Source organism: Brienomyrus brachyistius, chromosome 2 (genome assembly GCF_023856365.1).
Source record: "Brienomyrus brachyistius isolate T26 chromosome 2, BBRACH_0.4, whole genome shotgun sequence".
Taxonomy (NCBI): Eukaryota; Metazoa; Chordata; class Actinopteri; order Osteoglossiformes; family Mormyridae; genus Brienomyrus; species Brienomyrus brachyistius.
The window spans coordinates 40,515,250-40,543,019 of NC_064534.1; the positions used below are offsets into that span (position 1 = coordinate 40,515,250).

The following is a 27,770-nucleotide window of genomic DNA, read 5'->3' on the forward strand; positions in this document are numbered from 1 at the left end:
AGCTTAATGTTTAGGTTAGTGGGAATCACAGAGGAATTAGGGATGGAAACTTCTTTGCTGGTGGTAGAAGCGGTCTGGTGAATTTTTAGAGAGAAGAGGCCGTCGATGTTTGAATGTAGAAAATAGTTCTGGCTGCAGCCTGCAGTATGGACTTGTTGGTGTGTGTAGCTCCCAGTGTTCTGACAGCGCGATGTTTTGGGGAAGCATGTGATTCAGCAGCTACCAGTGGGCTTCGTGCGGCGGAGATTTTGTGGCTGTTAGCGGAGTTGATAACAGAGGGTCGTTAAGAGAAGCCTACATGCAGTAGGCAAAGGAGTAATGTTTGCCGGCGGGGGACGTGCGGCGATTAACCTGTGCGGTAGTGAAAAGGAGTTAAAAAGAAGGAAGTGTGCGGATGTGGAAAGAATGGAATAATTGTGGTAGGCTGCCGGCTGAGTAGTTTGGTGAATGTTTGGTGTGGGTCCGGCGCTGCCGATTGGATGGTGGGGCTGCAGTGTGAGTCAGATAAAAAAAAAAAAAACCAGGAGTAGGATCCAATGGGACTAACTGGCATGTATAGACGCGTGTAATGCAAAAGGGCTGTTTTTGGTAGCATCTCTCGCTTGCGGCCATACCACCCTGAACACCTCTGATCTCGGAAGCTAAGCAGCGAATGGCCTGGTTAGTACTTGGATGGGAGACCACCTGGGAATACCAGGGGCTGTAAGCTTTTCTCACTTTCACTTTATACAGGGGGCGCTCCACTTCACGATTAATTTAAATCTATCACTCCCCTTCCATTTTACTATTTTATATATATATATATTTTTTTTTCTCTCATTCATAAAGGCAGCTTTTAGAAACCGTTTTACTCTAAATACTTCCTGGTAATTCTAGGTGCTGTAAGCTGTTCGTGCCTTTATTCCACCAGGGCGCAATCTTCTCACAAACTTGAAGACTGTCACTCCCCATTCACGTTTTACAACTTATTGTTAATGATAAAGAGACAGCTTTTTACACACAGTTTTAAACAAAGTACTGATATTATTCCTCTTCAACTGACCGCTTTGTTTTCTATGCAAAAACCACTTCGCCACAGAAGACTCGATATTATTGGCATAGCAAGTTCTGCTCTTCTCCTTTCAAAACTTGCTAAAAGCTGTATTTAAAAGAACAGATTGGCCGGGGTAATTCACACCCTTCAATGCCAGCTTAATGTTTAGGTTAGTGGGAATCACAGAGGAATTAGGGATGGAAACTTCTTTGCTGGTGGTAGAAGCGGTCTGGTGAATTTTTAGAGAGAAGAGGCCGTCGATGTTTGAATGTAGAAAATTGTTCTGGCTGCAGCCTGCAGTATGGACTTGTTGGTGTGTGTAGCTCCCAGTGTTCTGACAGCGCGATGTTTTGGGGAAGCATGTGATTCAGCAGCTACCAGTGGGCTTCGTGCGGCGGAGATTTTGTGGCTGTTAGCGGAGTTGATAACAGAGGGTCGTTAAGAGAAGCCTACATGCAGTAGACAAAGGAGTAATGTTTGCCGGCGGGGGACGTGCGGCGATTAACCTGTGCGGTAGTGAAAAGGAGTTAAAAAGAAGGAAGTGTGCGGATGCGGAAAGAATGGAATAATTGTGGTAGGCTGCCGGCTGAGTAGTTTGGTGAATGTTTGGTGTGGGTCCGGCGCTGCCGATTGGATGGTGGGGCTGCAGTGTGAGTCAGATAAAAAAAAAAAAAACCAGGAGTAGGATCCAATGGGACTAACTGGCATGTATAGACGCGTGTAATGCAAAAGGGCTGTTTTTGGTAGCATCTCTCGCTTACGGCCATACCACCCTGAACACGCCCGATCTCATCTGATCTTGGAAGCTAAACAAGTTAGGGTCTGGTTAGTACTTGGATGGGAGACCTCCTGGGAATACCAGGTGCTGTAAGCTTTTCTCACTTTTACTTTGTACAGGGGGCGCTCCACTTCACGATTAATTTAAATCTATCACTCCCCTTCCATTTTACTATTTTATATATATATATTTTTTTTTTTCTCTCATTCCTAAAGGCAGCTTTTAGAAACCGTTTTACTCTAAATACTTCCTGGTAATTCTAGGTGCTTTAAGCTATTCGTGCCTTTATTCCACCAGTGCGCGATCTTCTCACAAACTTGAAGACTGTCACTCCCCATTCACGTTTTACAACTTATTGTTAATGATAAAGAGACAGCTTTTTACACACAGTTTTAAACAAAGTACTGATATTATTCCTCTTCAACTGACCGCTTTGTTTTCTATGCAAAAACCACTTCGCCACAGAAGACTCGATATTATTGGCATAGCAAGTTCTGCTCTTCTCCTTTCAAAACTTGCTAAAAGCTGTATTTAAAAGAACAGATTGGCCGGGGTAATTCACACCCTTCAATGCCAGCTTAATATTTAGGTTAGTGGGAATCACAGAGGAATTAGGGATGGAAACTTCTTTGCTGGTGGTATAAGCGGTCTGGTGAATTTTTAGAGAGAAGAGGCCGTCGATGTTTGAATGTAGAAAATTGTTCTGGCTGCAGCCTGCAGTATGGACTTGTTGGTGTGTGTAGCTCCCAGTGTTCTGACAGCGCGACGTTTTGGGGAAGCATGTGATTCAGCAGCTACCAGTGGGCTTCGTGCGGCGGAGATTTTGTGGCTGTTAGCGGAGTTGATAACAGAGGGTCGTTAAGAGAAGCCTACATGCAGTAGACAAAGGAGTAATGTTTGCCGGCGGGGGACGTGCGGCGATTAACCTGTGCGGTAGTGAAAAGGAGTTAAAAAGAAGGAAGTGTGCGGATGCGGAAAGAATGGAATAATTGTGGTAGGCTGCCGGCTGAGTAGTTTGGTGAATGTTTGGTGTGGGTCCGGCGCTGCCGATTGGATGGTGGGGCTGCAGTGTGAGTCAGATAAAAAAAAAAAAAACCAGGAGTAGGATCCAATGGGACTAACTGGCATGTATAGACGCGTGTAATGCAAAAGGGCTGTTTTTGGTAGCATCTCTCGCTTACGGCCATACCACCCTGAACACGCCCGATCTCATCTGATCTTGGAAGCTAAACAAGTTAGGGTCTGGTTAGTACTTGGATGGGAGACCTCCTGGGAATACCAGGTGCTGTAAGCTTTTCTCACTTTTACTTTATACAGGGGGCGCTCCACTTCACGATTAATTTAAATCTATCACTCCCCTTCCATTTTACTATTTTATATATATATATTTTTTTTTTCTCTCATTCATAAAGGCAGCTTTTAGAAACCGTTTTACTCTAAATACTTCCTGGTAATTCTAGGTGCTGTAAGCTGTTCGTGCCTTTATTCCACCAGGGCGCGATCTTCTCACAAACTTGAAGACTGTCACTCCCCATTCACGTTTTACAACTTATTGTTAATGATAAAGAGACAGCTTTTTACACACAGTTTTAAACAAAGTACTGATATTATTCCTCTTCAACTGACCGCTTTGTTTTCTATGCAAAAACCACTTCGCCACAGAAGACTCGATATTATTGGCATAGCAAGTTCTGCTCTTCTCCTTTCAAAACTTGCTAAAAGCTGTATTTAAAAGAACAGATTGGCCGGGGTAATTCACACCCTTCAATGCCAGCTTAATGTTTAGGTTAGTGGGAATCACAGAGGAATTAGGGATGGAAACTTCTTTGCTGGTGGTAGAAGCGGTCTGGTGAATTTTTAGAGAGAAGAGGCCGTCGATGTTTGAATGTAGAAAATAGTTCTGGCTGCAGCCTGCAGTATGGACTTGTTGGTGTGTGTAGCTCCCAGTGTTCTGACAGCGCGACGTTTTGGGGAAGCATGTGATTCAGCAGCTACCAGTGGGCTTTGTGCAGCGGAGATTTTGTGGCTGTTAGCGGAGTTGATAACAGAGGGTCGTTAAGAGAAGCCTACATGCAGTAGGCAAAGGAGTAATGTTTGCTAGCGGGGGACGTGCGGCGATTAACCTGTGCGGTAGTGAAAAGGAGTTAAAAAGAAGGAAGTGTGCGGATGCGGAAAGAATGGAATAATTGTGGTAGGCTGCCGGCTGAGTAGTTTGGTGAATGTTTGGTGTGGGTCCGGCGCTGCCGATTGGATGGTGGGGCTGCAGTGTGAGTCAGATAAAAAAAAAAAAACAGGAGTAGGATCCAATGGGACTAACTGGCATGTATAGAGGCGTGTAATGCAAAAGGGCTGTTTTTGGTAGTTTTTCTCGCTCACGGCCATACCACCCTGAACACGCCCGATCTCGTCTGATCTCGGAAGCCAAGCAGGGTAGGGTGTGGTTAGTACTTGGATGGGAGACCACCTGGGAATACCAGGTGCTGTAAGCTTTTCTCACTTTTACTTTATACAGGGGGCGCTCCACTTCACGATTAATTTAAATCTATCACTCCCCTTCCATTTTACTATTTTATATATATATATATTTTTTTCTCTCATTCATAAAGGCAGCTTTTAGAAACCGTTTTACTCTAAATACTTCCTGGTAATTCTAGGTGCTGTAAGCTGTTCGTGCCTTTATTCCACCAGGGCGCGATCTTCTCACAAACTTGAAGACTGTCACTCCCCATTCACGTTTTACAACTTATTGTTAATGATAAAGAGACAGCTTTTTACACACAGTTTTAAACAAAGTACTGATATTATTCCTCTTCAACTGACCGCTTTGTTTTCTATGCAAAAACCACTTCGCCACAGAAGACTCGATATTATTGGCATAGCAAGTTCTGCTCTTCTCCTTTCAAAACTTGCTAAAAGCTGTATTTAAAAGAACAGATTGGCCGGGGTAATTCACACCCTTCAATGCCAGCTTAATGTTTAGGTTAGTGGGAATCACAGAGGAATTAGGGATGGAAACTTCTTTGCTGGTGGTAGAAGCGGTCTGGTGAATTTTTAGAGAGAAGAGGCCGTCGATGTTTGAATGTAGAAAATTGTTCTGGCTGCAGCCTGCAGTATGGACTTGTTGGTGTGTGTAGCTCCCAGTGATCTGACAGCGCGATGTTTTGGGGAAGCATGTGATTCAGCAGCTACCAGTGGGCTTCGTGCGGCGGAGATTTTGTGGCTGTTAGCGGAGTTGATAACAGAGGGTCGTTAAGAGAAGCCTACATGCAGTAGGCAAAGGAGTAATGTTTGCCGGCGGGGGACGTGCGGCGATTAACCTGTGCGGTAGTGAAAAGGAGTTAAAAAGAAGGAAGTGTGCGGATGCGGAAAGAATGGAATAATTGTGGTAGGCTGCCGGCTGAGTAGTTTGGTGAATGTTTGGTGTGGGTCCGGCGCTGCCGATTGGATGGTGGGGCTGCAGTGTGAGTCAGATAAAAAAAAAAAAACCAGGAGTAGGATCCAATGGGACTATCTGGCATGTATAGACGCGTGTAATGCAAAAGGGCTGTTTTTGGTAGCATCTCTCGCTTACAGCCATACCACCCTGAACACGCCCGATCTCGTCTGATCTTGGAAGCTAAGCAGGGTAGGGTCTGGTTAGTACTTGGATGGGAGACCACCAGGGAATACCAGGTGCTGTAAGCTTTTCTCACTTTTACTTTATACAGGGGGCGCTCCACTTCACGATTAATTTAAATCTATCACTCCCCTTCCATTTTACTATTTTATATATATATTTTTTTTTTTTCTCTCATTCATAAAGGCAGCTTTTAGAAACCGTTTTACTCTAAATACTTCCTGGTAATTCTAGGTGCTGTAAGCTGTTCGTGCCTTTATTCCACCAGGGCGCGATCTTCTCACAAACTTGAAGACTGTCACTCCCCATTCACGTTTTACAACTTATTGTTAATGATAAAGAGACAGCTTTTTACACACAGTTTTAAACAAAGTACTGATATTATTCCTCTTCAACTGACCGCTTTGTTTTCTATGCAAAAACCACTTCGCCACAGAAGACTCGATATTATTGGTATAGCAAGGTCTGCTCTTCTCCTCCTTTCAAAACTTGCTAAAAGCTGTATTTAAAAGAGCAGGTTGGCCGGGGTAATTCACACCCTTCACTGCCAGATTAATGTTTAGGTTAGTGGGAATCACAGAGGAATTAGGGATGGAAACTTCTTTGCTGATGGTAGAAGTGGTCTGGTGAATTTTTAGAGAGAAGAGGCCGTCGATGTTTCAATGTAGAAAAATGTTCTGGCTGCAGCCTGCAGTATGGACTTGTTGGTGTGTGTAGCTCCCAGTGTTCTGACAGCGCGACGTTTTGGGGAAGCATGTGATTCAGCAGCTACCAGTGGGCTTTGTGCAGCGGAGATTTTGTGGCTGTTAGCGGAGTTGATAACAGAGGGTCGTTAAGAGAAGCCTACATGCAGTAGGCAAAGGAGTAATGTTTGCTAGCGGGGGACGTGCGGCGATTAACCTGTGCGGTAGTGAAAAGGAGTTAAAAAGAAGGAAGTGTGCGGATGCGGAAAGAATGGAATAATTGTGGTAGGCTGCCGGCTGAGTAGTTTGGTGAATGTTTGGTGTGGGTCCGGCGCTGCCGATTGGATGGTGGGGCTGCAGTGTGAGTCAGATAAAAAAAAAAAAACAGGAGTAGGATCCAATGGGACTAACTGGCATGTATAGAGGCGTGTAATGCAAAAGGGCTGTTTTTGGTAGTTTTTCTCGCTCACGGCCATACCACCCTGAACACGCCTGATCTCGTCTGATCTCGGAAGCCAAGCAGGGTAGGGTGTGGTTAGTACTTGGATGGGAGACCACCTGGGAATACCAGGTGCTGTAAGCTTTTCTCACTTTTACTTTATACAGGGGGCGCTCCACTTCACGATTAATTTAAATCTATCACTCCCCTTCCATTTTACTATTTTATATATATATATTTTTTTTTCTCTCATTCATAAAGGCAGCTTTTAGAAACCGTTTTACTCTAAATACTTCCTGGTAATTCTAGGTGCTGTAAGCTGTTCATGCCTTTATTCCACCAGGGCGCGATCTTCTCACAAACTTGAAGACTGTCACTCCCCATTCACGTTTTACAACTTATTGTTAATGATAAAGAGACAGCTTTTTACACACAGTTTTAAACAAAGTACTGATATTATTCCTCTTCAACTGACCGCTTTGTTTTCTATGCAAAAACCACTTCGCCACAGAAGACTCGATATTATTGGTATAGCAAGTTCTGCTCTTCTCCTTTCAAAACTTGCTAAAAGCTGTATTTAAAAGAACAGATTGGCCGGGGTAATTCACACCCTTCAATGCCAGCTTAATGTTTAGGTTAATGGGAATCACAGAGGAATTAGGGATGGAAACTTCTTTGCTGGTGGTAGAAGCGGTCTGGTGAATTTTTAGAGAGAAGAGGCCGTCGATGTTTGAATGTAGAAAATAGTTCTGGCTGCAGCCTGCAGTATGGACTTGTAGGTGTGTGTAGCTCCCAGTGTTCTGACAGCGCGATGTTTTGGGGAAGCATGTGATTCAGCAGCTACCAGTGGGCTTCGTGCGGCGGAGATTTTGTGGCTGTTAGCGGAGTTGATAACAGAGGGTCGTTAAGAGAAGCCTACATGCAGTAGGCAAAGGAGTAATGTTTGCCGGCGGGGGACGTGCGGCGATTAACCTGTGCGGTAGTGAAAAGGAGTTAAAAAGAAGGAAGTGTGCGGATGTGGAAAGAATGGAATAATTGTGGTAGGCTGCCGGCTGAGTAGTTTGGTGAATGTTTGGTGTGGGTCCGGCGCTGCCGATTGGATGGTGGGGCTGCAGTGTGAGTCAGATAAAAAAAAAAAAAAACCAGGAGTAGGATCCAATGGGACTAACTGGCATGTATAGACGCGTGTAATGCAAAAGGGCTGTTTTTGGTAGCATCTCTCGCTTGCGGCCATACCACCCTGAACACCCCTGATCTCGTCTGATCTCGGAAGCTAAGCAGCGAAGGGTCTGGTTAGTACTTGGATGGGAGACCACCTGGGAATACCAGGGGCTGTAAGCTTTTCTCACTTTCACTTTATACAGGGGGCGCTCCACTTCACGATTAATTTAAATCTATCACTCCCCTTCCATTTTACTATTTTATATATATATATATTTTTTTCTCTCATTCATAAAGGCAGCTTTTAGAAACCGTTTTACTCTAAATACTTCCTGGTAATTCTAGGTGCTGTAAGCTGTTCGTGCCTTTATTCCACCAGGGCGCGATCTTCTGACAAACTTGAAGACTGTCACTCCCCATTCACGTTTTACAACTTATTGTTAATGATAAAGAGACAGCTTTTTACACACAGTTTTAAACAAAGTACTGATATTATTCCTCTTCAACTGACCGCTTTGTTTTCTATGCAAAAACCACTTCGCCACAGAAGACTCGATATTATTGGCATAGCAAGTTCTGCTCTTCTCCTTTCAAAACTTGCTAAAAGCTGTATTTAAAAGAACAGATTGGCCGGGGTAATTCACACCCTTCAATGCCAGCTTAATGTTTAGGTTAGTGGGAATCACAGAGGAATTAGGGATGGAAACTTCTTTGCTGGTGGTAGAAGCGGTCTGGTGAATTTTTAGAGAGAAGAGGCCGTCGATGTTTGAATGTAGAAAATTGTTCTGGCTGCAGCCTGCAGTATGGACTTGTTGGTGTGTGTAGCTCCCAGTGATCTGACAGCGCGATGTTTTGGGGAAGCATGTGATTCAGCAGCTACCAGTGGGCTTCGTGCGGCGGAGATTTTGTGGCTGTTAGCGGAGTTGATAACAGAGGGTCGTTAAGAGAAGCCTACATGCAGTAGGCAAAGGAGTAATGTTTGCCGGCGGGGGACGTGCGGCGATTAACCTGTGCGGTAGTGAAAAGGAGTTAAAAAGAAGGAAGTGTGCGGATGCGGAAAGAATGGAATAATTGTGGTAGGCTGCCGGCTGAGTAGTTTGGTGAATGTTTGGTGTGGGTCCGGCGCTGCCGATTGGATGGTGGGGCTGCAGTGTGAGTCAGATAAAAAAAAAAAAACCAGGAGTAGGATCCAATGGGACTATCTGGCATGTATAGACGCGTGTAATGCAAAAGGGCTGTTTTTGGTAGCATCTCTCGCTTACAGCCATACCACCCTGAACACGCCCGATCTCGTCTGATCTTGGAAGCTAAGCAGGGTAGGGTCTGGTTAGTACTTGGATGGGAGACCACCAGGGAATACCAGGTGCTGTAAGCTTTTCTCACTTTTACTTTATACAGGGGGCGCTCCACTTCACGATTAATTTAAATCTATCACTCCCCTTCCATTTTACTATTTTATATATATATTTTTTTTTTTTTCTCTCATTCATAAAGGCAGCTTTTAGAAACCGTTTTACTCTAAATACTTCCTGGTAATTCTAGGTGCTGTAAGCTGTTCGTGCCTTTATTCCACCAGGGCGCGATCTTCTCACAAACTTGAAGACTGTCACTCCCCATTCACGTTTTACAACTTATTGTTAATGATAAAGAGACAGCTTTTTACACACAGTTTTAAACAAAGTACTGATATTATTCCTCTTCAACTGACCGCTTTGTTTTCTATGCAAAAACCACTTCGCCACAGAAGACTCGATATTATTGGCATAGCAAGTTCTGCTCTTCTCCTTTCAAAACTTGCTAAAAGCTGTATTTAAAAGAACAGATTGGCCGGGGTAATTCACACCCTTCAATGCCAGCTTAATGTTTAGGTTAGTGGGAATCACAGAGGAATTAGGGATGGAAACTTCTTTGCTGGTGGTAGAAGCGGTCTGGTGAATTTTTAGAGAGAAGAGGCCGTCGATGTTTGAATGTAGAAAATTGTTCTGGCTGCAGCCTGCAGTATGGACTTGTTGGTGTGTGTAGCTCCCAGTGTTCTGACAGCGCGACGTTTTGGGGAAGCATGTGATTCAGCAGCTACCAGTGGGCTTCGTGCGGCGGAGATTTTGTGGCTGTTAGCGGAGTTGATAACAGAGGGTCGTTAAGAGAAGCCTGCATTCTGTAGGCAAAGGAGTAATGTTTGCCGGCGGGGGACGTGCGGCGATTAACCTGTGCGGTAGTGAAAAGGAGTTAAAAAGAAGGAAGTGTGCGGATGCGGAATGAATGGAATAATTGTGGTAGGCTGCCGGCTGAGTAGTTTGGTGAATGTTTGGTGTGGGTCCGGCGCTGCCGATTGGATGGTGGGGCTGCAGTGTGAGTCAGATAAAAAAAAAAAAAACCAGGAGTAGGATCCAATGGGACTAACTGGCATGTATAGACGCGTGTAATGCAAAAGGGCTGTTTTTGGTAGCAACTCTCGCTTACGGCCATACCACCCTGAACACGCCCGATCTCATCTGATCTCGGAAGCTGGGTAGGGTCTGGTTAGTACTTGGATGGGAGACCACCTGGGAATACCAGGTGCTGTAAGCTTTTCTCACTTTTACTTTGTACAGGGGGCGCTCCACTTCACGATTAATTTAAATCTATCACTCCCCTTCCATTTTACTATTTTATATATATATATTTTTTTTTTTCTCTCATTCCTAAAGGCAGCTTTTAGACACCGTTTTACTCTAAATACTTCCTGGTAATTCTAGGTGCTTTAAGCTGTTCGTGCCTTTATTCCACCAGTGCGCGATCTTCTCACAAACTTGAAGACTGTCACTCCCCATTCACGTTTTACAACTTATTGTTAATGATAAAGAGACAGCTTTTTACACACAGTTTTAAACAAAGTACTGATATTATTCCTCTTCAACTGACCGCTTTGTTTTCTATGCAAAAACCACTTTGCCACAGAAGACTCGATATTATTGGCATAGCAAGTTCTGCTCTTCTCCTTTCAAAACTTGCTAAAAGCTGTATTTAAAAGAACAGATTGGCCGGGGTAATTCACACCCTTCAATGCCAGCTTAATGTTTAGGTTAGTGGGAATCACAGAGGAATTAGGGATGGAAACTTCTTTGCTGGTGGTAGAAGCGGTCTGGTGAATTTTTAGAGAGAAGAGGCCGTCGATGTTTGAATGTAGAAAATAGTTCTGGCTGCAGCCTGCAGTATGGACTTGTTGGTGTGTGTAGCTCCCAGTGTTCTGACAGCGCGACGTTTTGGGGAAGCATGTGATTCAGCAGCTACCAGTGGGCTTTGTGCAGCGGAGATTTTGTGGCTGTTAGCGGAGTTGATAACAGAGGGTCGTTAAGAGAAGCCTACATGCAGTAGGCAAAGGAGTAATGTTTGCTGGCGGGGGACGTGCGGCGATTAACCTGTGCGGTAGTGAAAAGGAGTTAAAAAGAAGGAAGTGTGCGGATGCGGAAAGAATGGAATAATTGTGGTAGGCTGCCGGCTGAGTAGTTTGGTGAATGTTTGGTGTGGGTCCGGCGCTGCCGATTGGATGGTGGGGCTGCAGTGTGAGTCAGATAAAAAAAAAAAAAACAGGAGTAGGATCCAATGGGACTAACTGGCATGTATAGAGGCGTGTAATGCAAAAGGGCTGTTTTTGGTAGTTTTTCTCGCTCACGGCCATACCACCCTGAACACGCCCGATCTCGTCTGATCTCGGAAGCCAAGCAGGGTAGGGTGTGGTTAGTACTTGGATGGGAGACCACCTGGGAATACCACGTGCTGTAAGCTTTTCTCACTTTTACTTTATACAGGGGGCGCTCCACTTCACGATTAATTTAAATCTATCACTCCCCTTCCATTTTACTATTTTATATATATATTTTTTTTTCTCTCATTCATAAAGGCAGCTTTTAGAAACCATTTTACTCTAAATACTTCCTGGTAATTCTAGGTGCTGTAAGCTGTTCGTGCCTTTATTCCACCAGGGCGCGATCTTCTCACAAACTTGAAGACTGTCACTCCCCATTCACGTTTTACAACTTATTGTTAATGATAAAGAGACAGCTTTTTACACACAGTTTTAAACAAAGTACTGATATTATTCCTCTTCAACTGACCGCTTTGTTTTCTATGCAAAAACCACTTCGCCACAGAAGACTCGATATTATTGGTATAGCAAGTTCTGCTCTTCTCCTTTCAAAACTTGCTAAAAGCTGTATTTAAAAGAACAGATTGGCCGGGGTAATTCACACCCTTCAATGCCAGCTTAATGTTTAGGTTAGTGGGAATCACAGAGGAATTAGGGATGGAAACTTCTTTGCTGGTGGTAGAAGCGGTCTGGTGAATTTTTAGAGAGAAGAGGCCGTCGATGTTTGAATGTAGAAAATAGTTCTGGCTGCAGCCTGCAGTATGGACTTGTTGGTGTGTGTAGCTCCCAGTGTTCTGACAGCGCGATGTTTTGGGGAAGCATGTGATTCAGCAGCTACCAGTGGGCTTCGTGCGGCGGAGATTTTGTGGCTGTTAGCGGAGTTGATAACAGAGGGTCGTTAAGAGAAGCCTACATGCAGTAGGCAAAGGAGTAATGTTTGCCGGCGGGGGACGTGCGGCGATTAACCTGTGCGGTAGTGAAAAGGAGTTAAAAAGAAGGAAGTGTGCGGATGTGGAAAGAATGGAATAATTGTGGTAGGCTGCCGGCTGAGTAGTTTGGTGAATGTTTGGTGTGGGTCCGGCGCTGCCGATTGGATGGTGGGGCTGCAGTGTGAGTCAGATAAAAAAAAAAAAAACCAGGAGTAGGATCCAATGGGACTAACTGGCATGTATAGACGCGTGTAATGCAAAAGGGCTGTTTTTGGTAGCATCTCTCGCTTGCGGCCATACCACCCTGAACACCCCTGATCTCGTCTGATCTCGGAAGCTAAGCAGCGAATGGCCTGGTTAGTACTTGGATGGGAGACCACCTGGGAATACCAGGGGCTGTAAGCTTTTCTCACTTTCACTTTATACAGGGGGCGCTCCACTTCACGATTAATTTAAATCTATCACTCCCCTTCCATTTTACTATTTTATATATATATATATTTTTTTTTCTCTCATTCCTAAAGGCAGCTTTTAGAAACCGTTTTACTCTAAATACTTCCTGGTAATTCTAGGTGCTTTAAGCTATTCGTGCCTTTATTCCACCAGTGCGCGATCTTCTCACAAACTTGAAGACTGTCACTCCCCATTCACGTTTTACAACTTATTGTTAATGATAAAGAGACAGCTTTTTACACACAGTTTTAAACAAAGTACTGATATTATTCCTCTTCAACTGACCGCTTTGTTTTCTATGCAAAAACCACTTCGCCACAGAAGACTCGATATTATTGGCATAGCAAGTTCTGCTCTTCTCCTTTCAAAACTTGCTAAAAGCTGTATTTAAAAGAACAGATTGGCCGGGGTAATTCACACCCTTCAATGCCAGCTTAATATTTAGGTTAGTGGGAATCACAGAGGAATTAGGGATGGAAACTTCTTTGCTGGTGGTATAAGCGGTCTGGTGAATTTTTAGAGAGAAGAGGCCGTCGATGTTTGAATGTAGAAAATTGTTCTGGCTGCAGCCTGCAGTATGGACTTGTTGGTGTGTGTAGCTCCCAGTGTTCTGACAGCGCGACGTTTTGGGGAAGCATGTGATTCAGCAGCTACCAGTGGGCTTCGTGCGGCGGAGATTTTGTGGCTGTTAGCGGAGTTGATAACAGAGGGTCGTTAAGAGAAGCCTACATGCAGTAGACAAAGGAGTAATGTTTGCCGGCGGGGGACGTGCGGCGATTAACCTGTGCGGTAGTGAAAAGGAGTTAAAAAGAAGGAAGTGTGCGGATGCGGAAAGAATGGAATAATTGTGGTAGGCTGCCGGCTGAGTAGTTTGGTGAATGTTTGGTGTGGGTCCGGCGCTGCCGATTGGATGGTGGGGCTGCAGTGTGAGTCAGATAAAAAAAAAAAAAACCAGGAGTAGGATCCAATGGGACTAACTGGCATGTATAGACGCGTGTAATGCAAAAGGGCTGTTTTTGGTAGCATCTCTCGCTTACGGCCATACCACCCTGAACACGCTCGATCTCATCTGATCTTGGAAGCTAAACAAGTTAGGGTCTGGTTAGTACTTGGATGGGAGACCTCCTGGGAATACCAGGTGCTGTAAGCTTTTCTCACTTTTACTTTATACAGGGGGCGCTCCACTTCACGATTAATTTAAATCTATCACTCCCCTTCCATTTTACTATTTTATATATATATATATTTTTTTTCTCTCATTCATAAAGGCAGCTTTTAGAAACCGTTTTACTCTAAATACTTCCTGGTAATTCTAGGTGCTGTAAGCTGTTCGTGCCTTTATTCCACCAGGGCGCGATCTTCTCACAAACTTGAAGACTGTCACTCCCCATTCACGTTTTACAACTTATTTGTTAATGATAAAGAGACAGCTTTTTACACACAGTTTTAAACAAAGTACTGATATTATTCCTCTTCAACTGACCGCTTTGTTTTCTATGCAAAAAGCACTTCGCCACAGAAGACTCGATATTATTGGCATAGCAAGTTCTGCTCTTCTCCTTTCAAAACTTGCTAAAAGCTGTATTTAAAAGAACAGATTGGCCGGGGTAATTCACACCCTTCAATGCCAGCTTAATGTTTAGGTTAGTGGGAATCACAGAGGAATTAGGGATGGAAACTTCTTTGCTGGTGGTAGAAGCGGTCTGGTGAATTTTTAGAGAGAAGAGGCCGTCGATGTTTGAATGTAGAAAATTGTTCTGGCTGCAGCCTGCAGTATGGACTTGTTGGTGTGTGTAGCTCCCAGTGTTCTGACAGCGCGACGTTTTGGGGAAGCATGTGATTCAGCAGCTACCAGTGGGCTTCGTGCGGCGGAGATTTTGTGGCTGTTAGCGGAGTTGATAACAGAGGGTCGTTAAGAGAAGCCTGCATGCTGTAGGCAAAGGAGTAATGTTTGCCGGCGGGGGACGTGCGGCGATTAACCTGTGCGGTAGTGAAAAGGAGTTAAAAAGAAGGAAGTGTGCGGATGCGGAATGAATGGAATAATTGTGGTAGGCTGCCGGCTGAGTAGTTTGGTGAATGTTTGGTGTGGGTCCGGCGCTGCCGATTGGATGGTGGGGCTGCAGTGTGAGTCAGATAAAAAAAAAAAAAACCAGGAGTAGGATCCAATGGGACTAACTGGCATGTATAGACGCGTGTAATGCAAAAGGGCTGTTTTTGGTAGCAACTCTCGCTTACGGCCATACCACCCTGAACACGCCCGATCTCATCTGATCTCGGAAGCTGGGTAGGGTCTTGAAGGGGGGCTAGGCCGCGTGCTAACCTCTGTCACACTGAGAATGGGGAACTAACTGGAACTGGAACATAGGCAGGACAAAAAGGGGGGCTCCGGCCCTCCTCGAAGTGCAAGTAAATTTAGAAAAGCAGAAGGTACATTGACAGGGTCGCGGTAACATTAAGCTTACGCTTGACATGCGGGGACATAACAAGGGAGGGGGTCGCTGACGCTGCTAAATTGCAACATAACAAGACAAGGTAAAAGGGAACGGGTGTGGGGACTAACGCCAGCAATTTCAAAACAACACTTGTATGTTACGCCAACTGGAAAAATACCAACAAGAACAGTAAACGCCCTGTTTGGGTTATAAAAACCAGACCCTGACAAGAGATATTGAGCTACTCTTGGTATGTACTGTTTTGTGCATCTAAGTGTGCTCCCGGATTTAAATCTGTGACGTCATTAAAGAGAGCTGACTTGCAACCAACCTTCGCCTCAGACTGCATCCTTCCCTCATCAACGGACTCGGTGGAGTCTAACTCCAACAATTTGGGGGCTCGTCCGGGATGAGGAGGAGGTTGTGCTAATTGGAACCAGAGACGAGGTCTTGTGGACGCGGACAGCCACGGGCGCCCAGGGAAAAAGGTAGGCAGAGCCTGTTATATCAAACTCTGCATATTGGCTATTCCTAAAAAGTGGCTGGAAGTGTCTCAGGATCTGTCAACAAATATTGGGGCAAGGGTTTGTTGGGGGTGTAGCTCTGAAGGGTCTGGGACCCTTGAAAATAGTATTGTTGTTGAAGGGTCTGGGACCCGTGAGGAAAGCGCTGTGATAGAAGGTCTGGGACCTAGGAGCCTTCGCAGGGGGTCAGGGACCCTATAAAACAGAGGGCTCTCAGATGTGACGGTGGGTCAGGGACCCCGCACAGAACCTATTGGCAAGGGTCTGGGACCCGTCCGTGGATTGGCACCCCACCTACTGCTGGCAGGTAGTAGGACAGCTGGGCCTGAGCAGCCCGGGGATATAGGACCCCCAAGCAGCTCGTTTGGCTGGAGGAGTCAGGTTCATCCTCCCGAAAAAGGATCATTGTAGGAGGTATAGAATCCTCGAAACTACCCGTGTAAATAAAGTGTATTTAGTGCGAATTGGTGACTGGGGGTTGGTGGGGAACTGGTGTGAGATAAGGTGTACATAAAGGCATTTATTCTCTGTATTTACAATTGATTACTTACTGTTTACTGTTCACCGTTGTCCGTGGCTTAATAATTGTGTGTGTTTATGTTTTCGTGGTGTTTATTGGTGGGGCACTCAGTGACAGCGAAAAGGTGTACTAAGTGTGGGTGGGTGAATCCACATCCTGAGGAGCAAGGGCTATTAGATCAGGAAAAGCGTAGGTCGGATAAGGTAAAACATGGAGCACGAATTTGATAGAGAATTGGATGACGGAGGCTGGGGTCCACCAGTGCGCGGGCGGTGGAAGCCTCTGTCTGAACAAATGCAGTTGCTAAAAATAGCAGTGGGTAAAGCAGCACAGGAAAAGGGCCGAGAGAGAGAGACGGCAGATGCGTGGAAGCATATGGGTATTGCAGTAAAAAGTGCTGGATACAAACCAGAGGATAGGCAATCATTAGGAGCACTTTTATGGCGTAAGGAAAGGGAGCATAGAGACCTGAAAGATGAGGCAGGACGTGAGCTAGAGAAAGCAAGGGGGTTACAACAGGGAAAGTGGAGAAAAAATGGAGAGAAACAGGAGCAGGAGAGGCAAGCGTGGGCTCGCCTAGCCATTTTCTGGCAGTGTGTCGATCACCTGCATAGGGAAAGTGGAGATAACGACAACTGTGACCCAGCCCCAGCTGGGCAGGGGTCTGGGAAAGGCGACAAGCAACCCCCGGCGTACACCAGCCGTGGGGGTTTTCCCACCGCTCCCCCTGCGCACATGTGTCCAGTAATACATGTTACTGGTGGAACTGTTCAGGTTCAAACGCAGGGAGAAGGGAGCCTCCTAGAAGGGGATTGCTGTAGTGGGGAGGAAAAGGATTCAGATTGTGAAATCTCTAGGGAATCCGAGGGAGAGAGTAAGGGAACCCTGGAAAAGGTATAACTAAACCAGCGTTTCAGGAAAGGGTGATTAGAGAGCAAAAGGAGGAGGCGGCCCAGGGTAATCGGGGCAGCCTCACCCCTCTCCGCGAACGGAGCCGTCTCCAGAGAGGGGAAGTGGAGATTATCGGTGAATTGTCGGGGTATTGTGAGGAAGATGAGGATGAGAAAGTGTTGATAGATTTGGAAGGTGAGCAAGGTGAGGGACCAGAGCAAGGTAAAAGGGAGTCAGGGAGAATGACCCTCAGGTCCCGCACCCTGAAGCAGCAAACAAACCTGAAGCCTAAGCAGTTCCCCTTAAGAAGGGGGGCTTCAGAAGGGCCCAGAGAGATACAAGCCGTTCTCCTTAGGAGACGTGCAGGCACTAGCAGACAAGATGCCCCCTCCTGCAGACGGGGGAGGTCACTGGATGGATAAATTAGACCAGCTGACGCAGGGAACAAAGTTGGCCTTGGGTGATTTCAGAGCAGTGGCTGCGAGGTGCCTCACTAAACATTCTCTGCAGGAAATAGAGGAAATGGCAGGGACACTTACTCGCAGCGACGGTGTGATTCTAACAGACGTAGTGCTGGGCTTGGGGGAAGCCATGCGGGAGATGTTCCCCACCCCAAGTGGGGCTAGCATGCCAAAATTTTCGTGGGAGTCTAAAACACCCCCCAGAGAATATCTGGACAAATGTAAGGAGGATTGGACGCGGAGAACTGGGTGTCACCCGGGGCAGGCGGGGGTTCAGCAGGAGTGGTTCCGGCGAGCGGTCCTGGAAGGTGTCCCTGAGCAAGTGAAAGCAGCTATGTTAGCTAATCCTGACCTCCCAGGCGCTGAGTCCCCCGTGTGGGATAGACATGTGTTGCATCATCTTCAGAGAGCGAGGGACGAGGCCACAAAAGAGGAAGGAGGTCTGAAAGATTTACAGACACAGTTGTTGAAACTGCAGGTGGGAGAAGCGAGACAAAAAGCACAGACTTACAAAAAGAAAGGGCAGGGGAGACAGATGGTGGCAGGAGCACCACCACCCCAGTTCGGCCCATGGGTTGGACAAACCCCCAACTACAGTAATCAGGGTTGGGGTCCCCAGCAATGGGGAAGAGGCCGTGGGGGCCGAGGCCGGGGAGCCGGGAACTGGGGATGGGGCCGGGGTATGTCGCAGAGGTGGCCACCGCAGGGAGCTTGTTTCCGGTGTGGGGCTGTGGGTCATTGGGCCAGGGAGTGCGGAGCAGGACAGGCCCAAGGAGGACCCCCAGCAGGACAAGCGACTGCACCCAATCCACAGGCTGTTCCCGGAGGAGGGCAGTACCCCACCCTTACAGGATCCGAGGACTGGGAGTGGGGAGGCCCCTCCCAGTGACGGTGCCCACGGGTGGCCCGGGACGCAGGGGGGGCAGACCCCATGCTGTCCCTAAAGGTCATGGACAAAGAACTGCCGTTCTTGGTGGACACAGGGGCCACATATTCGACTTTGAATGTGATGCCTAACCAACAACATCTTTCCACCACTACAGTGACCGTTGTGGGCTTCTCCGGGGAGGAGCAGAAACTGCCAGTGACTAAGCCTGTGAGAGTGCGGTTGGGGGGACAGACCTTTCTACACCCGTTTGTGGTCTCCGCTGCAGTGCCTGTGAACCTTCTGGGGCGGGACATGCTGGTGAAGCTGGGAGCTTCAATTCTGTGTAATGCTGATGGTTTGGTTGTCACCCTCCCCGAAGGGACCCGCCTGCCATGTGACGGAGCGACAGGCGGCACCGGGCAGTGGCTGATGCAACCTGTGTCACAACATCCGGTGGCTGACATCTACTGGGGCCTCCTGCAGCCTAGCCCGGCGGGTATCCTGGCGGTGTACTCCGCGTGGCGCTCCTGGATCTCCCTCCTGGAACCCTACGTTCCTCCGCCCGACCCCCCACATGTGACATTGTTTTATGACCGAAATTCCATAGAATGGTATGGGGACCTGTTTTCTGAGCAACTGGAAGGCCACGAGTGGCAAGTTGCTTCCCAAAACATTTATGTAGGTCCCGAGGGGGTGGCCTCAGCAGTCCACCTGTCTCCTGAGCAACTGCCCTGGTACAGGATGGGAGAGGAGGCGGTGCCACACGTCTCTCTCGCCCTACATCCTAAGCATCAGGCTAAAGATTTAGGCCCAATGGTGAAAAGAGCCACTTCAGCTACGGACTGGGTTCTCACCCAGATCCCTCAAATCTCGTACTCCCCCTCCTGCAGTTCCTACTGTATTCAAACTAAGGTGACAGACACAGCCAGGTTACAGCATGAACAATTGTCTAGGGACCATGGTAGGGAAAAGATGGATCATCCCGGTGCAGCAGCACTACTGGCTTCTCTGCCAGACTCACTGTGGTCCACCAGCCCCACTGATGTTGGTTTGGTGGACTGCACGCCCGTCGACTTCCTACTGCACCCCAGTGCTGGACCCCTCTGGGTCAAGCAATATCAACACAAACCAGCGGCAGAGGAAGGGATAGCAGAGACTGTAGCCGGTCTCTTACGGGCGGGTGTATTAGAAGGGTCCACCTCTCAGTGGAATACTCCTATACTCCCAGTAGAGAAGGCAGGAACAGGCAAGTATCGTATGGCGCACGACTTGCGCGCTATCAATGAGCTGCTGCTGACTCCCACTGTTCCGGTTCCTAATCCCTACGTCGCTCTCACCAATCTTACGCCGTCCCAAACATGGTTCACTTGCATTGATCTGGCTAATGCTTTCTTTTCTGTACCACTAGCACCCCACTGCAGGGACGTATTCTCGTTCACGTACAGGGGATGCCAGTTCAGGTACACGCGACTCCCACAGGGATTTGCTCTGTCTCCTGGGATTTTCAACCAGGTGTTGAAGCAGTCGTTGCAGGGCTGCCATCTCCCGGATGGGGTCACCCTCGTCCAGTACGTCGATGACTTGCTTATCGCGGCCCCGACAGCGGAGGCGGCACTCGAGGCAACGCGGTCAGTGCTCCTCTGGCTGGCAGAAAAAGGATTTAAGGTCAGTAAGGATAAGATACAGGTGGCCCGGACGGTGGTGTCCTTCCTGGGAAGGGTCCTGTCAGGTAAGGGAACAGGGCTCTCTCCGGCCCATCGGTCAGCCATCCTGAGTCACCCTAAACCAATTATTGTGAAGGACATGTTGTCCTTTTTGGGACTGACCGGATACAGCCGAACTTACATTGCAGATTACACAGGTCTGACGCAACCACTGAGGGCTCTGGTGCGGCCACATGGCCTGCGGAGCCTCAGCGCCACTCTGACGTGGGATCAACCTGCAGAGGAGGCTTTCATCACTCTCAAGCAGAGGTTGGCTCAAGCAGCTGATTTGGCGTTACCTGATTATTCTCTCCCGTTTCATTTAGATGTTTCTGAAACTGGAGACGTCGTGAACGCCGTCTTGTTTCAGAAAAAGGGGGGAGAGAGGAAGGTATTGATGTATATTAGCACCAAACTCGACACCACAGAACAGCGACATCCGTCATGCACCAGACATGTGGCAGGAGTGGCAAAAGCCGTGCAGAAAACAGCACACATTGTGATGGGCCATGCCCTACATATCCTGACCACGCACAGTGTGGTGGCCTATGTGAACTCACAAACGTTCACAATGACGTCTCTAAGACAGCAGAGGCTCAGCAAAATCTTAGAGGCACCACATTTAACTTTTGTCCATGAGGGCATCAACATGGCTGATCGAATGGGGGGCGGGGCACCCCACGAATGTGAGGCCAGGGTTAGGAAAGAGGAAAAGGTCAGGGAGGACCTAGCAGCCGAACAGATAGAAGGTACGGAGGAGTGGTTTACTGATGGATGTTGTTTTCGAACAGAGAGTGGAAGTTTGCAAGCAGGGTTTGCAGTGGTAGCGAGGGAAGGCCTGGGATTCAGGACACTGAAAGCAGAGAGACTGGAGGGGGCCCAATCGGCCCAGAGAGCGGAGATCAGGGCAGTCATTGAAGCTTTAAAATTGGCCGAAGGTAAAGCAGTCACCCTCTATTCAGACTCAGCGTATGCGGTGGGGGCTGTGCATGTGGAACTCAGCCAGTGGCTGAGGGCTGGGTTCTTAACGGCAGGAAACAAACCGATTAAGCATGAGGCAGATATGAGAGAGTTAGCGGAGGCATTGATGCTTCCGGAGAAAATAGCTGTGGTAAAGTGCAAAGGACATGAGGGGTCAGGGACAGTGATAGCACGAGGCAATCAAGCAGCAGATGCGGAAGCAAAAGTGGCAGCGGGGTATGAGGTAAGCAGGCAGATGGTTACAGTAGAAGAGGAACTGGAGGGACAGGGCAGGCTGACCTCAAGCAGGATCCGAGTCATGCAGGCGCAAGCCTCCCCAGAGGAGAAGAACATGTGGGCAGAAAAGGGGGGCATAGAAACAGAGGGCCTGTGGTGTAATAGGGAGGGGAAGCCAGCCCTCCCTATGGGAATTAGGCAACAGGTCATAGAGGAGGCACACGGTGTGGGGCATGTGGGGACAGGACAGATGCTTCACAATTTGAGAGCATGGTGGCATCCGTTCCTGAAGGATATGGTAAAGGAGTTTGTGAGAAGCTGTGAGATATGTGCGCTGCACAACCCAAGACCCACGGTAAAACCAGAAAAGGGTCAGTTTCCAGCATGTCATAGGACTGGAGAGGAAATAGTCCTAGACTACACCGACATGATAATACCGGTGCGTGGGATGCGATATGTGCTGATGTGTGTGGATGCATTCTCAGGGTGGCCAGAAGCCTGGCCCACTAGGAGAGAAGACGGGGCCTCGGTGGTGAAGTTCCTAGTAAACCACTATATACCCAGGCATGGGTTCCCCGAGAGGGTGAGGTCAGACAATGGTTCACATTTCAAAAGCGAGGATCTGCAGAAGGCAGAAAGGGCGTTGGGACTTAAACATGCGTTCGGGACAGTGTATCATCCTCAGTCCCAGGGGAAGGTGGAACGCATGAACCAGACGGTCAAACAAAAATTGGCAAAAATCTGTGCACAGACTAAATTGAATTGGGTTGAGGCATTACCCCTGGCACTAATGTCAATCAGGTGCTCCATAAATCGGGGAACAGGGTTCACTCCGTTCGAGTTGCAGACAGGACGACAATTCCCAGGGCCCTACGGAGGACTCGAGGGGAAACCTGAACAAGGAGGGGTAAGCACGGCCAAAGCATATTATGAGGAGTTACAGGTGCTGGTGACAGATTTCTCCAAGCAGGTTCAGGAAACGAGACCAGGGGCCCAGCCAGCCAAGCCACATACAGCGGAGTGGGTCCTTCTGAAGGTCATCAAAAGGAAGTGGTCAGAGCCCAGGTGGACCGGCCCCTTCCAAGTCACGGAACGGACGTCTCACGCAGTGCGGCTGAAAGGCAAAGGTGAAACCTGGTACCATTGGAGCCAGTGCGCAGCGGTAGCAGAGCCCAGCAGATCACTCGCCGAGATCCAGGAGGACCTCGCCGACAGCGCAAAGCAACCCGGTTCGGCTGAACCGGCAGTAACTCAGGTCCCAGCAGTAGGGGCAGAATAATCCCCTGACCTGAGGCAACCAGCAGGGTAGTCCACCCCTGACTGAAAGAAGACGACTACACCTCATCCACCAGAGAAAGATCGGGACCAGGATGACGATGATCAAGATAAAAAGGGGGACTGCGGGGGGAAAACAAGTAATGTGTGGGATATATATCCTTACTAACCCGCTGATGTTAATGCTCATGCTCTCTTCCACTGCCCAGGCTCTCCCGTGGGGAACACCGACCAGGTGCGAGGATAAGTGGGGGGGGCTACTGTTGCGATACACGAAAGGGACCCCCACCACGTTCCTGTTTGACCTTTGTGACGTGATTGACTGTGGGGGGCAAAATGCCTCCTACAGGGGGTATGACGTATGGTTGTGCGATTCCCAAAGGTTCAATGAGGCGTGTCAGGAGGGGGTCATCGGCCTGTCTCTGGTTAGTCTGGAGCGCCCTCTGTAAGTAGTGATCTCCTTGCGGAGATCAAAAGGGGGATACCGCAAAATTTCGCACAAAGCCATCCAATCATTAGAACCCGTAGTGATCTCCTTGCGGAGATCAAAAGGGGGATACCGCAAAATTTCGCACAAAGCCATCCAATCATTAGAACCCGTAGTGATCTCCTTGCGGAGATCAAAAGGGGGATACCGCAAATTTTCGCGCAAAGCAATGTAATCATTAAAACCAGTAATGATCTCTTAGTAGAGATCAAAAGGGGGAATTGAAGGGGGGCTAGGCCGCGTGCTAACCTCTGTCACACTGAGAATGGGGAACTAACTGGAACTGGAACATAGGCAGGACAAAAAGGGGGGCTCCGGCCCTCCTCGAAGTGCAAGTAAATTTAGAAAAGCAGAAGGTACATTGACAGGGTCGCGGTAACATTAAGCTTACGCTTGACATGCGGGGACATAACAAGGGAGGGGGTCGCTGACGCTGCTAAATTGCAACATAACAAGACAAGGTAAAAGGGAACGGGTGTGGGGACTAACGCCAGCAATTTCAAAACAACACTTGTATGTTACGCCAACTGGAAAAATACCAACAAGAACAGTAAACGCCCTGTTTGGGTTATAAAAACCAGACCCTGACAAGAGATATTGAGCTACTCTTGGTATGTACTGTTTTGTGCATCTAAGTGTGCTCCCGGATTTAAATCTGTGACGTCATTAAAGAGAGCTGACTTGCAACCAACCTTCGCCTCAGACTGCATCCTTCCCTCATCAACGGACTCGGTGGAGTCTAACTCCAACAGTCTGGTTAGTACTTGGATGGGAGACCACCTGGGAATACCAGGTGCTGTAAGCTTTTCTCACTTTTACTTTGTACAGGGGGCGCTCCACTTCACGATTAATTTAAATCTATCACTCCCCTTCCATTTTACTATTTTATATATATATATTTTTTTTTTTCTATCATTCCTAAAGGCAGCTTTTAGAAACCGTTTTACTCTAAATACTTCCTGGTAATTCTAGGTGCTTTAAGCTGTTCGTGCCTTTATTCCACCAGTGCGCGATCTTCTCACAAACTTGAAGACTGTCACTCCCCATTCACGTTTTACAACTTATTGTTAATGATAAAGAGACAGCTTTTTACACACAGTTTTAAACAAAGTACTGATATTATTCCTCTTCAACTGACCGCTTTGTTTTCTATGCAAAAACCACTTCGCCACAGAAGACTCGATATTATTGGCATAGCAAGTTCTGCTCTTCTCCTTTCAAAACTTGCTAAAAGCTGTATTTAAAAGAACAGATTGGCCGGGGTAATTCACACCCTTCAATGCCAGCTTAATGTTTAGGTTAGTGGGAATCACAGAGGAATTAGGGATGGAAACTTCTTTGCTGGTGGTAGAAGCGGTCTGGTGAATTTTTAGAGAGAAGAGGCCGTCGATGTTTGAATGTAGAAAATAGTTCTGGCTGCAGCCTGCAGTATGGACTTGTTGGTGTGTGTAGCTCCCAGTGTTCTGACAGCGCGACGTTTTGGGGAAGCATGTGATTCAGCAGCTACCAGTGGGCTTTGTGCAGCGGAGATTTTGTGGCTGTTAGCGGAGTTGATAACAGAGGGTCGTTAAGAGAAGCCTACATGCAGTAGGCAAAGGAGTAATGTTTGCTGGCGGGGGACGTGCGGCGATTAACCTGTGCGGTAGTGAAAAGGAGTTAAAAAGAAGGAAGTGTGCGGATGCGGAAAGAATGGAATAATTGTGGTAGGCTGCCGGCTGAGTAGTTTGGTGAATGTTTGGTGTGGGTCCGGCGCTGCCGATTGGATGGTGGGGCTGCAGTGTGAGTCAGATAAAAAAAAAAAAACAGGAGTAGGATCCAATGGGACTAACTGGCATGTATAGAGGCGTGTAATGCAAAAGGGCTGTTTTTGGTAGTTTTTCTCGCTCACGGCCATACCACCCTGAACACGCCCGATCTCGTCTGATCTTGGAAGCCAAGCAGGGTAGGGTGTGGTTAGTACTTGGATGGGAGACCACCTGGGAATACCAGGTGCTGTAAGCTTTTCTCACTTTTACTTTATACAGGGGGCGCTCCACTTCACGATTAATTTAAATCTATCACTCCCCTTCCATTTTACTATTTTATATATATATATTTTTTTTTCTCTCATTCATAAAGGCAGCTTTTAGAAACCGTTTTACTCTAAATACTTCCTGGTAATTCTAGGTGCTGTAAGCTGTTCGTGCCTTTATTCCACCAGGGCGCGATCTTCTCACAAACTTGAAGACTGTCACTCCCCATTCACGTTTTACAACTTATTGTTAATGATAAAGAGACAGCTTTTTACACACAGTTTTAAACAAAGTACTGATATTATTCCTCTTCAACTGACCGCTTTGTTTTCTATGCAAAAACCACTTCGCCACAGAAGACTCGATATTATTGGTATAGCAAGTTCTGCTCTTCTCCTTTCAAAACTTGCTAAAAGCTGTATTTAAAAGAACAGATTGGCCGGGGTAATTCACACCCTTCAATGCCAGCTTAATGTTTAGGTTAGTGGGAATCACAGAGGAATTAGGGATGGAAACTTCTTTGCTGGTGGTAGAAGCGGTCTGGTGAATTTTTAGAGAGAAGAGGCCGTCGATGTTTGAATGTAGAAAATAGTTCTGGCTGCAGCCTGCAGTATGGACTTGTAGGTGTGTGTAGCTCCCAGTGTTCTGACAGCGCGATGTTTTGGGGAAGCATGTGATTCAGCAGCTACCAGTGGGCTTCGTGCGGCGGAGATTTTGTGGCTGTTAGCGGAGTTGATAACAGAGGGTCGTTAAGAGAAGCCTACATGCAGTAGGCAAAGGAGTAATGTTTGCCGGCGGGGGACGTGCGGCGATTAACCTGTGCGGTAGTGAAAAGGAGTTAAAAAGAAGGAAGTGTGCGGATGTGGAAAGAATGGAATAATTGTGGTAGGCTGCCGGCTGAGTAGTTTGGTGAATGTTTGGTGTGGGTCCGGCGCTGCCGATTGGATGGTGGGGCTGCAGTGTGAGTCAGATAAAAAAAAAAAAAAACCAGGAGTAGGATCCAATGGGACTAACTGGCATGTATAGACGCGTGTAATGCAAAAGGGCTGTTTTTGGTAGCATCTCTCGCTTGCGGCCCTACCACCCTGAACACCCCTGATCTCGTCTGATCTCGGAAGCTAAGCAGCGAAGGGTCTGGTTAGTACTTGGATGGGAGACCACCTGGGAATACCAGGGGCTGTAAGCTTTTCTCACTTTCACTTTATACAGGGGGCGCTCCACTTCACGATTAATTTAAATCTATCACTCCCCTTCCATTTTACTATTTTATATATATATATTTTTTTTTCTCTCATTCATAAAGGCAGCTTTTAGAAACCGTTTTACTCTAAATACTTCCTGGTAATTCTAGGTGCTGTAAGCTGTTCGTGCCTTTATTCCACCAGGGCGCGATCTTCTCACAAACTTGAAGACTGTCACTCCCCATTCACGTTTTACAACTTATTGTTAATGATAAAGAGACAGCTTTTTACACACAGTTTTAAACAAAGTACTGATATTATTCCTCTTCAACTGACCGCTTTGTTTTCTATGCAAAAACCACTTCGCCACAGAAGACTCGATATTATTGGCATAGCAAGTTCTGCTCTTCTCCTTTCAAAACTTGCTAAAAGCTGTATTTAAAAGAACAGATTGGCCGGGGTAATTCACACCCTTCAATGCCAGCTTAATGTTTAGGTTAGTGGGAATCACAGAGGAATTAGGGATGGAAACTTCTTTGCTGGTGGTAGAAGCGGTCTGGTGAATTTTTAGAGAGAAGAGGCCGTCGATGTTTGAATGTAGAAAATTGTTCTGGCTGCAGCCTGCAGTATGGACTTGTTGGTGTGTGTAGCTCCCAGTGTTCTGACAGCGCGATGTTTTGGGGAAGCATGTGATTCAGCAGCTACCAGTGGGCTTCGTGCGGCGGAGATTTTGTGGCTGTTAGCGGAGTTGATAACAGAGGGTCGTTAAGAGAAGCCTACATGCAGTAGGCAAAGGAGTAATGTTTGCCGGCGGGGGACGTGCGGCGATTAACCTGTGCGGTAGTGAAAAGGAGTTAAAAAGAAGGAAGTGTGCGGATGCGGAAAGAATGGAATAATTGTGGTAGGCTGCCGGCTGAGTAGTTTGGTGAATGTTTGGTGTGGGTCCGGCGCTGCCGATTGGATGGTGGGGCTGCAGTGTGAGTCAGATAAAAAAAAAAAAACCAGGAGTAGGATCCAATGGGACTATCTGGCATGTATAGACGCGTGTAATGCAAAAGGGCTGTTTTTGGTAGCATCTCTCGCTTACAGCCATACCACCCTGAACACGCCCGATCTCGTCTGATCTTGGAAGCTAAGCAGGGTAGGGTCTGGTTAGTACTTGGATGGGAGACCACCAGGGAATACCAGGTGCTGTAAGCTATTCTCACTTTTACTTTATACAGGGGGCGCTCCACTTCACGATTAATTTAAATCTATCACTCCCCTTCCATTTTACTATTTTATATATATATATTTTTTTTTCTCTCATTCATAAAGGCAGCTTTTAGAAACCGTTTTACTCTAAATACTTCCTGGTAATTCTAGGTGCTGTAAGCTGTTCGTGCCTTTATTCCACCAGGGCGCGATCTTCTCACAAACTTGAAGACTGTCACTCCCCATTCACGTTTTACAACTTATTGTTAATGATAAAGAGACAGCTTTTTACACACAGTTTTAAACAA

At 47.2% G+C, this 27,770-nt stretch overlaps 1 protein-coding gene, 12 non-coding genes and 3 pseudogenes across 13 annotated transcripts; all 16 read left to right on the forward strand.

Moving 5' to 3' along the window:
* The first annotated feature begins 600 nt into the window (after nucleotides 1–600).
* LOC125732244 (5S ribosomal RNA) lies at nucleotides 601–709 on the forward strand (annotated as a pseudogene).
* Nucleotides 710–1,788: 1,079 nt separating this feature from the next.
* Nucleotides 1,789–1,907, forward strand: LOC125736915 (5S ribosomal RNA). The gene has a single exon (XR_007396182.1). It is a non-coding gene; the product is annotated as a 5S ribosomal RNA (ribosomal RNA).
* Nucleotides 1,908–2,986: 1,079 nt separating this feature from the next.
* LOC125736916 (5S ribosomal RNA) lies at nucleotides 2,987–3,105 on the forward strand. The gene has a single exon (XR_007396183.1). It is a non-coding gene; the product is annotated as a 5S ribosomal RNA (ribosomal RNA).
* Nucleotides 3,106–4,181: 1,076 nt separating this feature from the next.
* Nucleotides 4,182–4,300, forward strand: LOC125736698 (5S ribosomal RNA). Its single transcript, XR_007395972.1, has one exon. It is a non-coding gene; the product is annotated as a 5S ribosomal RNA (ribosomal RNA).
* Nucleotides 4,301–5,376: 1,076 nt separating this feature from the next.
* Nucleotides 5,377–5,495, forward strand: LOC125734608 (5S ribosomal RNA). The gene has a single exon (XR_007393913.1). It is a non-coding gene; the product is annotated as a 5S ribosomal RNA (ribosomal RNA).
* A 1,079-nt stretch (nucleotides 5,496–6,574) lies between these two features.
* Nucleotides 6,575–6,693, forward strand: LOC125730066 (5S ribosomal RNA). The gene has a single exon (XR_007390443.1). It is a non-coding gene; the product is annotated as a 5S ribosomal RNA (ribosomal RNA).
* A 1,078-nt stretch (nucleotides 6,694–7,771) lies between these two features.
* On the forward strand, nucleotides 7,772–7,890 carry LOC125730933 (5S ribosomal RNA). The gene has a single exon (XR_007391226.1). It is a non-coding gene; the product is annotated as a 5S ribosomal RNA (ribosomal RNA).
* Nucleotides 7,891–8,966: 1,076 nt separating this feature from the next.
* Nucleotides 8,967–9,085, forward strand: LOC125734609 (5S ribosomal RNA). The gene has a single exon (XR_007393914.1). It is a non-coding gene; the product is annotated as a 5S ribosomal RNA (ribosomal RNA).
* A 1,079-nt stretch (nucleotides 9,086–10,164) lies between these two features.
* Nucleotides 10,165–10,278, forward strand: LOC125731526 (5S ribosomal RNA; annotated as a pseudogene).
* A 1,078-nt stretch (nucleotides 10,279–11,356) lies between these two features.
* Nucleotides 11,357–11,475, forward strand: LOC125734919 (5S ribosomal RNA). The gene has a single exon (XR_007394221.1). It is a non-coding gene; the product is annotated as a 5S ribosomal RNA (ribosomal RNA).
* Nucleotides 11,476–12,550: 1,075 nt separating this feature from the next.
* Nucleotides 12,551–12,669, forward strand: LOC125731299 (5S ribosomal RNA). Its single transcript, XR_007391585.1, has one exon. It is a non-coding gene; the product is annotated as a 5S ribosomal RNA (ribosomal RNA).
* A 1,079-nt stretch (nucleotides 12,670–13,748) lies between these two features.
* On the forward strand, nucleotides 13,749–13,867 carry LOC125730638 (5S ribosomal RNA). The gene has a single exon (XR_007390944.1). It is a non-coding gene; the product is annotated as a 5S ribosomal RNA (ribosomal RNA).
* A 3,739-nt stretch (nucleotides 13,868–17,606) lies between these two features.
* On the forward strand, nucleotides 17,607–23,766 carry LOC125719190 (uncharacterized). The gene is made up of 3 exons (XM_048993749.1): nucleotides 17,607–17,700; nucleotides 18,143–18,379; nucleotides 18,463–23,766. The coding sequence occupies exons 1-3, from the start codon at nucleotides 17,607–17,609 to the stop codon at nucleotides 22,590–22,592; spliced, it is 4,461 nt and encodes a 1,486-aa protein (XP_048849706.1). The 3' UTR covers nucleotides 22,593–23,766.
* A 1,191-nt stretch (nucleotides 23,767–24,957) lies between these two features.
* LOC125730867 (5S ribosomal RNA) lies at nucleotides 24,958–25,076 on the forward strand. Its single transcript, XR_007391157.1, has one exon. It is a non-coding gene; the product is annotated as a 5S ribosomal RNA (ribosomal RNA).
* Nucleotides 25,077–26,154: 1,078 nt separating this feature from the next.
* LOC125731474 (5S ribosomal RNA) lies at nucleotides 26,155–26,273 on the forward strand (annotated as a pseudogene).
* Nucleotides 26,274–27,349: 1,076 nt separating this feature from the next.
* On the forward strand, nucleotides 27,350–27,468 carry LOC125734610 (5S ribosomal RNA). Its single transcript, XR_007393915.1, has one exon. It is a non-coding gene; the product is annotated as a 5S ribosomal RNA (ribosomal RNA).
* The last annotated feature ends 302 nt before the right edge of the window (nucleotides 27,469–27,770 follow it).

Coding starts and splice junctions, on each gene's coding strand:
- LOC125719190 (XM_048993749.1), top strand. CDS start 17,607: ATGGCAGGGACACTTACTCGCAGCGACGGTGTGATTCTAACAGACGTA. Junction 17,701..18,142: donor GGAGATGTTCCCCACCCCAA/GTGGGGCTAGCA, acceptor CCCCAACTACAG/TAATCAGGGTTGGGGTCCCC. Junction 18,380..18,462: donor GCTGTTCCCGGAGGAGGGCA/GTACCCCACCCT, acceptor CCCGGGACGCAG/GGGGGGCAGACCCCATGCTG.